This window comes from Lithobates pipiens, unplaced genomic scaffold (assembly GCF_037356315.1).
Source record: "Lithobates pipiens isolate NorthernLeopardFrog02 unplaced genomic scaffold, aLitPip1_a1.2 Scaffold_28, whole genome shotgun sequence".
NCBI lineage: Eukaryota > Metazoa > Chordata > Amphibia > Anura > Ranidae > Lithobates > Lithobates pipiens.
This window is the reverse complement of record NW_027507789.1, coordinates 58,085,008-58,099,940: the sequence shown is the minus strand read 5'-3', so window position 1 is coordinate 58,099,940 and position 14,933 is coordinate 58,085,008. Positions and strand designations below refer to the sequence as shown.

The window sequence follows — 14,933 nt, the reverse complement described above, 5'->3', positions numbered from 1 at the left end:
TAACTGCTACAAACAGGAATTGTTTGTCTTCCTCTGTTACGTTTTCAGTTCTTCCCCCTTAAGTTTTCAGTGCCTGGATAATCTCTTTTCAGTTTATTTTTTTATTTGTTTTTTTGTTTTTCATTTTTCATAAAAATACAATGAAATGGTTGTGTGGCGTTCTACTCCTCTGGAAATGTCAAATTTTCCTGAGAAAGATATCCACGATGTGCAAGGTTGTGACAAAAAAAAAAAAAAAAAATTCGTAATTTTCGCTTATCGATGAAAAGAAATGTTTGACAAAAAATGTAAAATATAAAAAAAGGGAAAAAAAAAATTAAAATGTTGCACAACAATGGCTAAAGTTATTCTTTAATAAAACACTGGTACTTTCCCCGAGGTGTAAAGGAATTTCTATTTAAAATTTGAAAATAGATTTTTTTTTTTATTTCGATGGAAGATTTTTTTTTCAGTTTTTTATAGTTTTGCTCTTTTTTTTTTTACGTTTTCATTTTACTTATTTTTGGAGAAAAGCAGAAAAACAGAAGATTTCGAAATAAAAAGTTTTGTAAACAGGTTAGAGCCAAGACTGGCATCTGCTATTAGATGCAGTTCAAAACCTGCATAAGATGCAGTGTTGCTTTATGGGTTCTGCTTGTGGCGACTGCCCAGCTTTTATAGTCCATGAGCTACAGCAAGCTACCACAAATAGATGAAAGTCTCCAGTAATATGCATTACTTCCCAATGATGAATCAATGGAAAGGTAGACAAACATTTGTAAGTTTTTTTTTTTGTTTTGTTTTTTTTTCTTCAGACATAAGCACAAGGTAAATGTTTTTTTTTTTTCTTCACAAATAAGTCCTTGAGTAAACATAGATACGTGTTAGCACTTCCTCTCTTCATACATTTCTTTCAATTTTCTATTCAGTTGGGTTAACTGCAAGGTCTGGATGAGGAGTTAAAATTTCAGTGCAAAGTTAAAAAGGACAAAAATGTAGTACAAAGGAAGTAAGGTACTTTAAAGTAAGAGAAATGTCTGTTTCTGTGTATGAGCACACATGGATGGATTTTAGATGGTTGTAAAGGCATAAAAGGAGTTCGAAAAAAGGAAAGACTTGTTGTTTCGGTGTTCATTTTTCTGTGCACCCATTTTTCATAAATCTGCCTCTTCTCTATGGATACAATTTGATGTGTCTGTCTGCAATTGCATAAAACTTGGACAATCAGGGTTTGATACAAGCCGAATTCACGAAAAAATAAATAAATCCCATTATATGGTGTAGATCTGCTGTTTTCAAGTATATCTAACAGCTGATATGATTCTTCTGAGTGTTTTGCAGGGATCCAGATATTTAGAATAGATAGCAAGAAAAAAAAAAAGAAAAAAAGAAGAAGGAACGATGACAGGAGCAGATGCTCTGGAAAAAAGTTATGTGCATAGGCAGATCCAAGGGGTAATCAAACTAGAGCCATCCTTCCTTCGTTTCTGTATCAATACTAATCCACCTAAGTGCGTATACAGAACTGCCAGAAAACGCAGAGCTTGCTGCTGCTCCCCATTTGATGGGCTCTGTCTGATGTGCATATAAGTCCAAGGCTTATTTCAAAATAGGCTTTTTTTTGTTACTCCCATCCTATTCCCCTTGCCCCCAAACTAACCCTCTTCATTCCTGTCAAATGAAAGTGCCCTTGCGTTCTAGTCCCAGCAGAAGCAGCGTTGATCATTTTTTTTTCTTTTTTTTTTTTAAACTCTTTGAACACTTTAAAAACATAAAAAAAAAACAGCTTGACCACATCTACTAAGTGACTCTTCGCCTCTCTCCTCAACCCTTCCTTTCCCATCCCTCCCACAATCCCATACTGTTACTTGTGAACAGTTCTCAAGGGTGCAGTAGGGAGGATGACCAGGAAAAGATACTGCATGGAGAGAAGACATGGGGCCTGAAGAAGTTGAATTCCTCACAGATCATGGACTGGAAAGATTGGATATTATTTGTCTTGAAGTTTTTCATTTAGTGCTGATGATTAATAAATTTATAGGACCAATGTCCAATTTTCTTTCACATAGATTCCCCGCTCAGCAAATCTCCTGGTAACAGAGTATTGAGAGGTGTTGGACTGCGAATCATTCTGGCATCATCTGATCCAGGTGGGCCCCACAAGCTGCTGGAATACTGTGGGACTCCTCCCCACAGAAGATCATTGCCTCCCTTGGCACTCAAACAAGAAGGATTCCAGTGAGCAGCATCATTGCGAACCAAGGTGTGAGAGCCCCCGTTGCCACCCATCCGGGGCTGACTATTCCCAGTGTTAGACTGCCAACTGGAAGTGGGGGGCATAGGCTGCCCTTGTGCCAAGAAACGGTTTACTTCTTCTTCCCCAGCAAATTCTGCCAGAATAGTAGTGTTGCCCAGGACACACCTATACGAAAGGAAAAAATAAAAAGTAATTATGAAAAGCAATTTATACATTCTGAATATCAATGAATAAATAATTAATAAGCCGAGGTGCATTGTGATGAAAAACAGACAAACATTGATGCCATATTTTAAAGGAAAATATATAGCGACTGCCTAATGTATCTACTTATGTCAATATAACGATGTTGATTAGGTAAAAATGTACAGTAAAGAGTAAAACATAAGACCCTGCCCTCCTCCAAAAAATAATAATAAAAACCTGTGCAAAACACCAAATGCATAAGGATTCACTAGGCAAGATAAATATAGAAATTTCAATGAAAGATACATAGATATATCAAATAATAACTTACATATGTAGAGACTTCTGTGCCTTGGCAGCTTCCTCCTTTGAGCTGTACCTGACCACCGCATTGCCTTGAGTAAGGTTCAGATGGAATGTTATCAGCGGACCATGCTGAAGACACAGCGTTCTTAAGGTGGAGCCATCAATCTGTTGAATACAGGTCAGAATAAAACATTGCAATACATGAATGAGAGAAGTGACTGAATTGGGGGAGAGATTTCCAATGGAGCTACATTGCAAGTTAAAATACACCCTAAAGCAGTTAAAGCATAAACTTGGGCTGAACAATTACTGTCCATATACAAGTGCCATGATGGTTATTCCTACTCAAATATTTGTGTAGCAATCCAGCAAGAAACAACTCCTGAACTTTGCCTCTGAGGAGGAGTTTTCTGTAATCGGTGGTGGCTGGTGCTCAAAATTTTTGAAGGGGCGCAAACAAACTGAAAAAGACAACCCCTCCCCCCTCGAATTGCAGCCTCACTGTGCTCATCAATTGCAGCCACGTGTGCCCAGTATATGCAATCACTGTGCCCGACGTGGCACAGTGGCTCTCTGACGGCATCCTCCTCCGCAGGTGGTCCGGACCAGCACTTACCGCCAGTCCTGAGTCCACCAGAGCAGCTGTGGCGGCGGGGATGTCCGCCCTAGTGTCTCCTCTGTGCCACCTCTTCCTAAGCGCCCAGCCATCCAATAGAATGCCCTGGCGCTCTGGCCAATCGGGAAACAGGTCTAACGACCTGCCTCCCTAATTGGCCGGGAGGAGCTTTAGTGTGAAAAACGCGAAAATGTATTTGCGATCGTCACACAATTGAGTGGGATCTCTGCGCTCAGAGCCCACCCTATTTTGAAGCCTATTAGAGCCTCTGGCTCTAATCAGGTGCTTCAAGAAGTACCACCCTTCTCCCACCCCCGCCATAGGAATCCATGTGTCCGGCGTCCTGAAAGGGTCCGGGAGCATGGATGGGGGGGGGGGGGCCCTAATGCACAGGCCGCCCCTGCTTGTAATAATGACAGGTCACTACTCTCTCCATGTGCAGATCGACCAATCATATTAATACAGCCCACCCCCACCTGTAGTTTGACTCATCCACCCACAGTTCTGCCCTTTGTACATGTACTGTACAATGATAGCACAATCATTATTTTTACCAAGTAATGTCTTAGTGTGGCAAGACATTTAGCACACAAAGGGGATTTATGTCATTACTAAGGTGTTTAACCAGTTGAGACCCGCGCTATAGCCAAATGACTGCTACAGCGCGGATTTCCTTTGCCGGGACTACGTCTATTGGCGTGGCGCGCTCTGTGATCGGCGAGTCTATGAGACTCGCCTGATCACCGATCCAAGCAAGGGGTCGATCCCGACCCCTTATCACGTGATCAGCTGTCAGCCAATGACAGCTGATCATGTGATACAACGGAGTCGGTAATCGGCTATTATTCCTCCTCGCGCTGACAGCGCGAGGAGAAAAAAAAAAAGAGCCGATCACCGGCGGCCATGATCGGGACATAAGTCCCGATCACGGCCAGCCCTGCCAGTGCCCACCTGCCCCCTGCCAGTGCCCACCTGCCCCCTCATCACTAAACATAATTAAAAAATAAGTGCCCCCGTCAGTGCCCACAGTGCCACCCAGCAGTGCCCACAGTCTGCCTCAACAAAGGTGCTGCACCCCAGTGCCACATACCCATGCCCAGCAGTGCCACCTATCAGTGCCCCTTAGTGCCACCCATCTGTGCCCATCGGTGCCGCCTTAACTGTGCCCATCGGTGCCGCCTTAACTGTGCCCATCGGTGCCGCCTTAACTGTGCCCATCGGTGCCCACCAGTGCAGCCCATCAGTGCCCACCAGTGCAGCCCATCAGTGCCCACCAGTGCAGCCCATCAGTGCCCACCAGTGCAGCCCATCAGTGCCCACCAGTGCAGCCCATCAGTGCCGCCTCATCAGCACACTTCAATGAAGGAGAAAAGTTACCTGTTTGCAAAATTTTATAACAAACTATTAAACATGATTTTTTTTTTTTTTTTGCATCTTTTTTTGTTTGTTTAGCAAAAAATAAAACTCCCAGCTGTAATTAAATACCACCAAAAGAAAGCTCTATTTGTGGGAAAAAAATGATAAAAATTTCATTTGGGTACAGTGTTGTATGACCGCGCAATTGTCATTCAAAGTGCATCAGCGCTGAAAGCTGAAAATTGGTCTGGGACTGAGGGGTGTTTAAGTGCCCAGTAAGCAAGTGGTTAAGAATGTTTTTGTGCCTGGCGTTCAGCTGACTTTAGGTATGCCTGAGTCCCATGCTGCCAATCTAAAAAAAAAAAAAAAACACCACACTACTAAAAGCAACCAAATACTTACCTTTTATCCACAGTGGTCACCCTCTGGGTTAGTCTGGCCTACTGCTTTCCAGCTACCTATGCCTTTCCACCACAGCCAGGGGAACGATCTGTGCAAAAAGAGGGGATTGGCTGTTCTGGCAGCTTTGAATGTGCAGAGAAGCAGCGAGGAAACAATGGACTAGTCAGATCGGAAAGCAGGCTGCTCTGGGTTACAGGTAAGTATTTGGCTGCTTTTTTAGGTAATAGAGAGCACAGAAGGTGATCTTAAAGCAATTGTATTTGTTAGATTGCATAGTTAGATTTTTTAAGATAATATGCAGTGTTAAAGTGGTGTTCCACCCAACTTTAGTACTTGGTCTTAAACGAAAGACACATACCCCCCCCGGCCCCCAACCCTGGTTTTTGGATATGCAATTTCTTGTTTTCCTTACCTTAGTAGTAAAAAGGCGAGGTACGTCATTTCCTCTTCTGGCTCTGCCCCTCTTTCCCAACGCTGCTTTCTGGGACCTGTGTCCCCCCCAGAAGATGACGGGGCTATTCAGAGCACATTCCCAATAGCAAACCGGCAGCGAAGCCTGAAGGCTCCACTGCCAGTTTCCCTTAATTACAATGGCAGCACCTGCACTCGATCCAATGGACGGATCGGCCTTGGGGGGACCGACATCTCGGGGGGGGAACTGAGGGTGGAACTCCACTTTAAGAAGCTGGGCTCTCCCCATTGATATGCAAATAAACCAGTCAGTTTGGTTTAGGAGCAAAGCAAAGGAACAGAAGTATGGGGGGAGCTTAGCACTTTTGAACAGACATGGAAGAAAGTTAGTTTGAAAGGATGAAGACATGTGATGGAAACTGGAGGGCTTTGGGGACGTTTTGAGCTGGAATCTTGAGCAAAGAACCATGAAGATTCCATTTTAATTCAATCTCCATCATAAGAAGTTAAGTAACTGTTCAATTTACTTACTGCATACATATTGTACATACTTATTTTGTTGGAAAGGATAATTGGCTTGTGCATGTTGTAGGCATATTTTGTACTGTGTTTCCCCGAAAATAAGCCCAGGTCTTACTACATTTTTCCAACAAAAGACACAGTAGGGCTTATTTTTAGGGTAGGTCTTATGTCATGTGCCATCTTCTCTCCTCCCCCGACTGTCAGGAATCCCCAGTGGAACCGAGTAAAAGTGCTTTTAAAATCCTAGAATCCATTCTATTACAGCAGGGGTACCCAACCAGGGGCCCGTGGAGTCCTCTAATGTGGCCAGCAACCTCCTATTCTGGGATGGCAAGAACATGTTGTCATCCCAGAGCATCAGGGTTGTGAATGAAGCCGGCGGTAGAGGAAGCAGACAGCAGCGGAGAAGACCCGCATAAGCCAATGCTGCCTGTAGAGACCCAGCTCCTGTCACAGATGGAGTGATCCCAAATGCACTCTACCTGGGACAGTAACAGCCTACGATAGCTCAATGGAAGACTGTTATTAAAGGTAAGTTTATTACTAAAATCACAGTGTATATTTGGGCATATCTGTTCTACAGTGGTTACCAGGCTGCTTTCAAACTGATCCCCAGGTGCACTTGCAGGTTACAGACTTCTGTTATTACCTGCGGGTTTGGTGCACTTTCAGAAAGTCCAATACATCTGCAAAATATAATATAAGTCTATGGTAAAGTGCAGCTAACCTGCAGGAAAGCGACAGGCGTACTGCACCTGTGTCTGCTCTGCATATGCAGAGTGGACATGGGCCTGCAATCCTCCTGCTCCATTCATTGTGGCCCACAACCGGGTACCAAGTCGCTTAAGTGGCCCTTGCTCTTCAAAAGGTTGGGCACCCCTGTATTACATCATGAAAAATTGTGTATGTTCCTAATATAGTGTAATTGTGTTAAATACCTTCTTATGGCACTTCCATGGCTCGCCAAAGCTCTCTTCCCCACTCCGAGCACTGCAGAGGGGGGTTGCCGAGATCCCCCGCTGACAGCTGGGAGAAGAGGAGGAGAGGAGGAAAGGAGGAAAGCAGCAGGAGATCAGCTGAGGACCGAGCGGTGCGATAAGAAGGTATTTAACACAATTCTATTACAGAAACACACAGTTTACATGATATAATACTGTAATAGAGTGGATTCTAGCATTTGACAAGCACTTTAAACTAAGACTTATTTTTGGGGTAGGGCTTATATTGCAGCCCTCCCTGAAAATCACGCTAGGTCTTATTATCAAGGAAACATGGTAACTATGAATTGTGTTTTGTTCAGTTGTATGTGCACCTTTTCTGTTTAGTAAAAGCATTGATACACTACAGATGTCTAAGTTTCCTTGGCTTTTACCGCAAGAATCCTTAAAAAGGCGAAAGCAAAACAGAAGGATCTGTACGTATTTGGCATTAGGCATATTAAAAGAAAGGAGTGCTAGGCTGAGGCTAAGGGCTGGCTCAGGCTCTCAGTGGATCGCTGAGAGGCTGAGACAGGTGTTGGCCCAGGCATCTGGGTGGACCCCGACCATATTTTTGATGTCAGCCCATAGAGGACTGTCAGCTGAAAACGGGTCACAGGAGTGCAGAACAAACTGCACTCCTGTGACCTACAGGAGAAGTCCAGCCAAAATATACTTCTCCTTAAAAAGTACAGTTTCCTACAAAGACATTCTAAATATTTAAACAGGAGATCTTTTCTCCTAAACTACATTCTACACTGCGCACACTAGGGTGAGTTAAAAGAACAATGCCCAATCATGATTTACACCCTTTACCCAATATAAATATAGACAGAGGCAGGAGAATAGCCAGTAAATAATTTACTAGCTAAACAGACATGCTTGAACACTTTAAAAATACTAAGCCGAACAAAAAAATAAATAAAAAAATAAATAAAATATCCCAAATCACAGTGAATCTATGCTTTGCCCATGCACCTTACCCATACAGCACATACTCACCTTCCCTTTGGGACTTGCTGCTTTGATTTAGTTGCTGGAAGTGAAGAGTAACACCTGGTATTTCTGGGTATGAGGGAGCATGTGACTTAGCCCACTCCCTTTAGTATGACTAGCCAATGGTCTCTCAGGCACACAGAGTGGGCAGATGATGGTGGGACAGCCATTCGCTCTGTGTAAGCCCCAAGGGCCAGCTTGGAATTTACACAGCGCTGCTGGCAGGATTGATAGGGTAGTGAAGGGAAGGAAAGCAAAGTAAAAGCTTGCGCTGTGATCTGTATTTAGGTGAAAATGTGGCTTTGACCAGTATAGAAAAAGCACAGGTTAACTTTAAAAAGGTATATTATATAAATACCTGTGGAGTGAGGTTACGCAGGACCAGCCAGCTACTTGTTCTTCCTGAACTGTCTGTGCTCCAGGTGGAACCTGAAAAGATAGCATACAGCAGTAAGAACCCAGGGGAACAGAATATTAGAATTTTAATAGGTAGCTAATGTGCGATTCCTTGGTGGCGATTTTATATAAGCAGTAAGAAATGCTATAGTCATACCTGTTGAATAGGAGCTGGTCCAGCCCAGTTGATTTGAGCCCCAGGCAGAGGAGGGTTTGGCATTGGTTAACCCAGGTGGTGGCCTGGTCGGGGCTGTAGTGTTTCTTGGTACCTTCCACAACTCGTGAGACAACGATGCTTGAGTGTGGGAGATAGGGCTGGATGACCACGTGGACTTTATATCAGACAGTTTAGCTAAAAATGCATTAAAACATAATGTATTTTATGAATGTCACATTAAAGTAGTATATACACACACACACACACACACACACACACACACACACACACACACACACAAAACACAGTATATGAACTAAAAGCCCTGTACTAAACCAGCCAATATCGAATATTTAGAATACTTTACCTGGCAGCTGGGAATACGGATATAGGACTGTTCAATGTATCAAATCTCCAATTTACACACACAAGTCCCAAAAAAACTTTGAAATACTGACCACATTACATATCAATAATGGCCAAAAGTGCCATTCTGACCTCTGTATGAGAATCTTTTCATTTTGCCACTTTAATTTGTTGTTTAAGGGCCAGTTCACACCACATGCAGTCCAGTGATTTTTTTTCTGCATCAGAAACGCATGGAAAGTAGCTTATATGGTTTTCAATGGCATAGTTCAGTTGCAGCGCGTTTCAGAAAAAAAAAAAAAAAAAAGTAGAACATCCTGCATTGGACTGTACTGGAACACACGTCCTTATTTAAGGTTAAGAAGAAAGAGGTGTTAAAATGCACTGGACTGCATCAAAAACGTGCATGCAGAAAAGCATCAGGACTGCGTTTCTATGGTGTGAACTGGCCCTAAAAGTGCAAAATGAGCTAGGCCAATAAAATCAAACAATTTATAAATCTCTTATGTCACCCAGAGTTATGATACTTGAAATTACAGTAATGTTGAAAAAGAGAACGAAAACAAATATCTGATCTTAATCTGGTTACCTCCACTTTTGAGCAAATAACGGTTGACATCCTGTATTGTGGTATTAATGGTGGGCCCAGTAGGAACACTTCCTGGGGTCACATCAGGATCATTCTCAGGGTCAATGTTTTGCAGTCCTTTCCAAGGCACTCCTGGGTGAAATTCTAAGTCAGGTACACAAAAATGAGTCAATCAACCCCGAAGTGTTAGCTTTCATTATATAATGAGCGATAATAAAAAAACAAAAAACAAAAACAAAAAAAAACATACCAGGTGAAAGTAAAACATGACCTATTACTAAAAATACATCAAGAAAACACTAACCAGGAGGCCAGTTGATACTGGACCCATTGGAGATTTTGTCGTTCTCAGTTTTGGCACGTGACCAGCTGTCGGGAACAGGCGGACTCGTTGGCGAGTCACTGTTTGGGAGAAGATCGTACCGATTGTAGGAGTCATCTATATTGGGCTTTGCAGGAGGGCCAATGCCAAGACCCCCAGGAAGAGCATCTGCAGCAAAACATATGTAAAGCAATGTAAAAAAAATTGGCATATAAAAACTGCTGAAAATGTATAGCAGTATGATGCGAAAAAGACATTGACACAGCTGGGGTGGATGGGGCAGAGTAAAATTATGTTATGAAGAAAATAAAAAAACTCTACTAAGTTTTGGCAAATAGGGTGCATACACAAGAGGGTACAAATTATGACTTACTTGACTTGCCAGGACTGTGATCAAGAGAAGCAGAATTTGCCAGGCTATCCATGGAGTTGGGATGAGTCCACTGTGGCAGACGAGACTGAGACTGGGATGTATCCTTCACTGACAAACCCCCAGCCATGTCCATGCTGCTTACATTCATAGCAGGATTTATTCCAGGACCTGTACGGAAAGGATGTATACAGTTATGCTTTGAAACCCAACTACATAGTACATACTTTTTCCTATTTTATGTATTAAAATAAGGGTGAGTTGCTTGACAATGCTGAAATATGTTGCACACAGTTTTTGAATATAACTTCTAAGCAATCACACATACACATCTTCCTCTTCAATGCAACATTTATATATTCAGTTAGTGCAGAAAATTTTTTTAAAATTAAAATATTGTCTGAATAGATAAAGACTGAGAATAACTGGGATTTTTTTTTTTTTTTTACTAATATTCGATTAAACCCCATGTGGATTTCATGGCAAGCTAACTTCCCAACGGGAACTTAAATTAAAAGAAAACCTGTGCTGAGAAAACTGCATGGGCTAACATTGCGGACCTCTGTTTTTGGCAATGCTTGTTTTGCCAGCGCACATGGTGACCAAGCATGCTCAGCAGGAGCTCTGACTGATTTTACTTGCGCTGTACGCGTACCAGACATTTATTTTAAATGCACTGAAGCCAAAAATAGACAGGAAACGGTCCAAAATACCTATAAGTGGTGGAACGAGATGCAGGATACACTTTGCAAAGGCCTGCAGACAGTACAGAGAATGAAAGGTTCAGAGGAAAGCAGTGGTAGAGCGATAAACTTGTACTACGTGTACTAAATCTAAAGTGTGGAGATATCGCTTTGGACAAAGAGGGCAGGAAGATGTCTCAAATAAGGCGGAGAGAAAACACCTTATATACAAAAAGGAGGCCCAAAGACTCAAAACCACCTTGTATTGATCAAGATCAAGATCAAGGAAGGGCTATTTACAAGATAAGGCTGCTCGTTCTGAGACACATCGTTGATGTGTTTACCATGAGAAATACTTCCTTATGAATGCGGTTGGCAATGGGAATATACTGAAAAGTCTTAAAAGGAAGGCTTCTGTTGAGTCCACAGTCCCAAATTAGGGCAAAATATGTGCAGAAATTAAGAGAGCAATGCAAGCCAACCCTTGAACAAAGGCCTTTACCAGAGAATGAGCAGCCACAGGTCTCACTGAGGGAGAATGGCCATGGACAAAGCTTTACCCTTCAGTGCATTCAAGGCCAAAGTTTGATCCAGCACAGATTGAAGAAAGTACAGAATAAGTCCCAAAGAGTATCATCTAGGGTGAAACCTTCTGAAAGCCAGTTCGCTCAGAACTTGGAGATAAACAGCCAAGCCATTAAAGCCAGTGACATTGAAGCAGGATGGTAGATCAGTCTGGAAGACAGTAGGTTGGGACAGCCTGGAAGTGCCCCCAACATAGTACCAAGCCCTTCTTGGCCAAATTGGTGCAACAAAAATCATGGGAATGGCCTCCATTTTTTTTTCAGCCTGTGAAGCAGTTGAAGAATCCACTGCAATTGGCCTTTGAATAACAACCTGGTCACAAACTTATCCCTATTGTTTTTTTTTTTTGTTTTAAATCCTCTATTATTTTTCTTATAATAAATACATCAAACCATTACTTTCAATCTCAAGGCATTTGGGGTTTACACATATCCCCCCAATGTCTTCACATTCATACATTCCTTTACATATCCATAATATTGTATGGTGGCTCTAGAGGGGGGTTATTGGAGCGGAGATATCCTGTGGAGGAAAAAAAATTATCCCTATTGTTGAATCAGGGTTTCAACAGATCTACATCTGACATCCCCTAAAGGTGGTAGATGCTCTTGAAAACATTGGGGTGAACAGACCATTTCCTCATGTCTAGATGGTGACAACTGAGGAAGTTCACCTGCCAATTGTCTAATCTTGGAAAGTGAACAAGGCTGGAATGGGTCTTCTGGCACAAGCCAGAATTAGGTCCATTTTCTGAAGGGGTGCGTGACTTCTGGTTGATTATTGATATACTGTAAGCCATAGCTATGGTGTTGTGTGACTGAGCTCTCATCATTCGACCCTGAAGCTGGTTGGTTAACGGCCCTTTACTTGAAAGCATTAATAGTCGTGTGGATTGCCTCAACATTTTTGTCCCTAGTACTGCTCCCAAGCCTGACAGGCTTGCATCTTTCATGAGAAACTGCCAGGTTAAGAGCTGAAAGGTTTTCCGATCCCAGCACAGGGCTGGTCAACCACTAGGTCAGAGATAGCCTGTCCTTGGAACACAGGCGCATGGATCGGTCCAGAGAGCGAGGAATTTTGTCTCATGCAGTCAGTACACTGAACTGCAGAAATTTAAAACAAGGGGCAATATCTGCACTAGGATGATGATCAACTAACACACAAGCAGCTGACATAAATATAGTGATTGCAATATAAATAAAAACAAAGTCCAAATGCAGCGCTGAAGATAGGAGATAAATGATAAATGAGAAATGGACAGCTTTACCATCTGAGAAGATAAAGAGCCTTATTCACAAATACCACAAAAGACTTCAAGCTGTCATTGATGTTAAAGGGGGCAATACACGGTATTAAGAACTGGGGTATGTAAACTTTTGATCAGGGTCATTTGTGTAGTTTCTGTTGTCATTATGATTTAAAAAGAGTAAACAGGGTTGATTAATAAATGGCTTTAGCCAAACACTAACCATGAGTGAAAGAAATGTTTTTGTGTCATCATTCATATTCTCTGGAAAATGGCCAAGAAATCATAAATTCTGCCAGGGTATATAAACTTATGAGCACAACTGTATCTTCTTACCAGAGGTCAAAAAAAATCAAGCATTGGTGGATATGCCACATCCAATAACTCCTGCAGGCAGCAGCATCATCAGCTTTCACATAAGAAGCAGAATGGAATCTCGAAGAGATGAGGATCCTCTGCAGATTCCCAATAGCCAGCAGTGTACCAGCATTAGACTCCAGTACCAATCAACAGAAGTGATATGTACCAAAAAATGTACCAAAAAAAGAAAACGAGGCACATAGTGAAGTCTGTAAAACCAATCCTCAATTGATTGAAAATAAGGGGGTACTCACAAATGAAAGATGACTACAAGCATGTAAATAAAATAAAAAAAGACCGTGGTAGTGGCGTGGTAGCGTCCTCACATCATTACCTGATGCATTTCAGCCTATTGGCCATCATCAGAGGTGGCCAATAGGCTGAAATGTATCAGGTGATGATGTGCTGGCTATTGAGAATCTGCAGAGGATCCTTATATCTCTTAGAGCTTCCATTCTGCTTCCTATGTGAAAGCCGATGATGATGCTGCCTGCAGGAGTTATTGGATGTGGCATATGCCCCAATGCTTGACTTTAACTGAACTGCAGATGCCTGGAATGAAATTGAGAAAACATCTCCATGAAGGAGGCCACCATAAAGCCCATTATCCCCATGCAAAACTGAGTCGATTAAAGCTTTTTGGAGCCCAAAATCTAGGCATGACCCTGGAAGGCCAACACCTATTCCTGGGGAAGAAACACCTGGCCTTAGGACATGTTTAAGGCTAGGCTCAGGTACTCCAATTAGAGAGTTGGATCCAACAGATTTCTAACGGTTAAGGATTCACCTGAGGCGCTGAAGTGTCTACCATCCGCTGAACATGGGCCACCAGGGGCTGGACTGAGTGCTCTTTCAGAAGGATATCGTCCAGATATCCAAGAACATGGATTCCCTGAAAGCACAGAAACACAAGGATTGGAGCAAGCACTTTGGTGAAGAATTGGGGGGCCGTGGACAGGCCACAAACTTGAAGTTCTGCTCACCTACTGACAATTGCAGGAAACACAAATGTTGGTGAAAAACGTAAACGAACAATACGCATTTTTGATATCTATTGATGACAGAAATTCTCATGCAATTACAGATCGGGTAAATTCCAGCTGAATCTTTTGGACCTGTAAGAAGGTGTTAAGAACCTTCAGGTCTAGAATGGGATGAATGCCCTGTTGTGATGGTAAACAGTTTTAAAATAAAATGCCTGAAGTTAACGGATTCTCTAAAATTCAAGCCTATATCCCTGAAACACCATGTCCCGGACTGAAGATTAAAAATATCCTGAGCTCAGGTGGCCAGAAAAAAAAAATCAATTGACGTCCCCCAACTTGCAAAAGTGTGGGTGTCCCTTCGCTGCTTATCGGCCAAATTTAGTGGATATTGGAGCAGCCTTCTTGTTAGCCATATTGCATTTGTGTGCCCACGTCTGACAGCATAGAGTGGAATGAGGATTAAGAACACACTAGCTAAGAGAAATTTGGTGGAGCATGGACTCCAATTTATGCGTTTGAGTGCAATTTTGCTATTTTAACCTTTTAATAAAGCTCTTAAACTATATTACACTATCGGGAGTTTTCTTTTATATCTTTTGACCTGGAGAACATGGATAATTGGAGTAATGTGTAGAGAGATATGTGGAAGGTTTGCATTAAAAAGGACATGCCATTTGAGACTTGATTATGTTTAAAGTTATACATTTCTGGTGGGTTATTTTGGCATATACCGTGTAGAAGGTAATTGTTACACAGCATTTTATTTTGCCTTGGAGAACAGAAGATAAACTGTTTCTGGAAGTGGGTTTTTACTGCGGTGAATTATAAAGTTACAATTATTATTAATTTTTTCATTTTACTGAAG

General features: G+C 42.2%; 1 protein-coding gene across 7 annotated transcripts in view; it reads right to left on the bottom strand.

Annotated features, from left to right (window-relative positions):
• Positions 1-462: 462 nt before the first annotated feature.
• The window catches only part of TNRC6C (trinucleotide repeat containing adaptor 6C), a 157,235-nt gene continuing 142,764 nt past the window's right edge, over positions 463-14,933 (bottom strand). For 5 of the 7 annotated variants that reach the window (XM_077459265.1, XM_077459268.1, XM_077459270.1 and 2 more), the window contains 8 exons: positions 13,870-13,974; positions 10,212-10,379; positions 9,821-10,006; positions 9,517-9,660; positions 8,562-8,756; positions 8,367-8,437; positions 2,754-2,893; positions 463-2,401 (listed from right to left, as the gene is read on the bottom strand). In XM_077459265.1, coding sequence (XP_077315391.1) covers positions 2,041-2,401; positions 2,754-2,893; positions 8,367-8,437; positions 8,562-8,756; positions 9,517-9,660; positions 9,821-10,006; positions 10,212-10,379; positions 13,870-13,974 — 1,370 coding nt within the window. In that variant the 3' untranslated portion in view covers positions 463-2,040. The remainder of the gene's footprint in view (positions 2,402-2,753; positions 2,894-8,366; positions 8,438-8,561; positions 8,757-9,516; positions 9,661-9,820; positions 10,007-10,211; positions 10,380-13,869; positions 13,975-14,933) is intronic. The other 2 variants (XM_077459267.1, XM_077459269.1) reach the window with 1 other exon arrangement.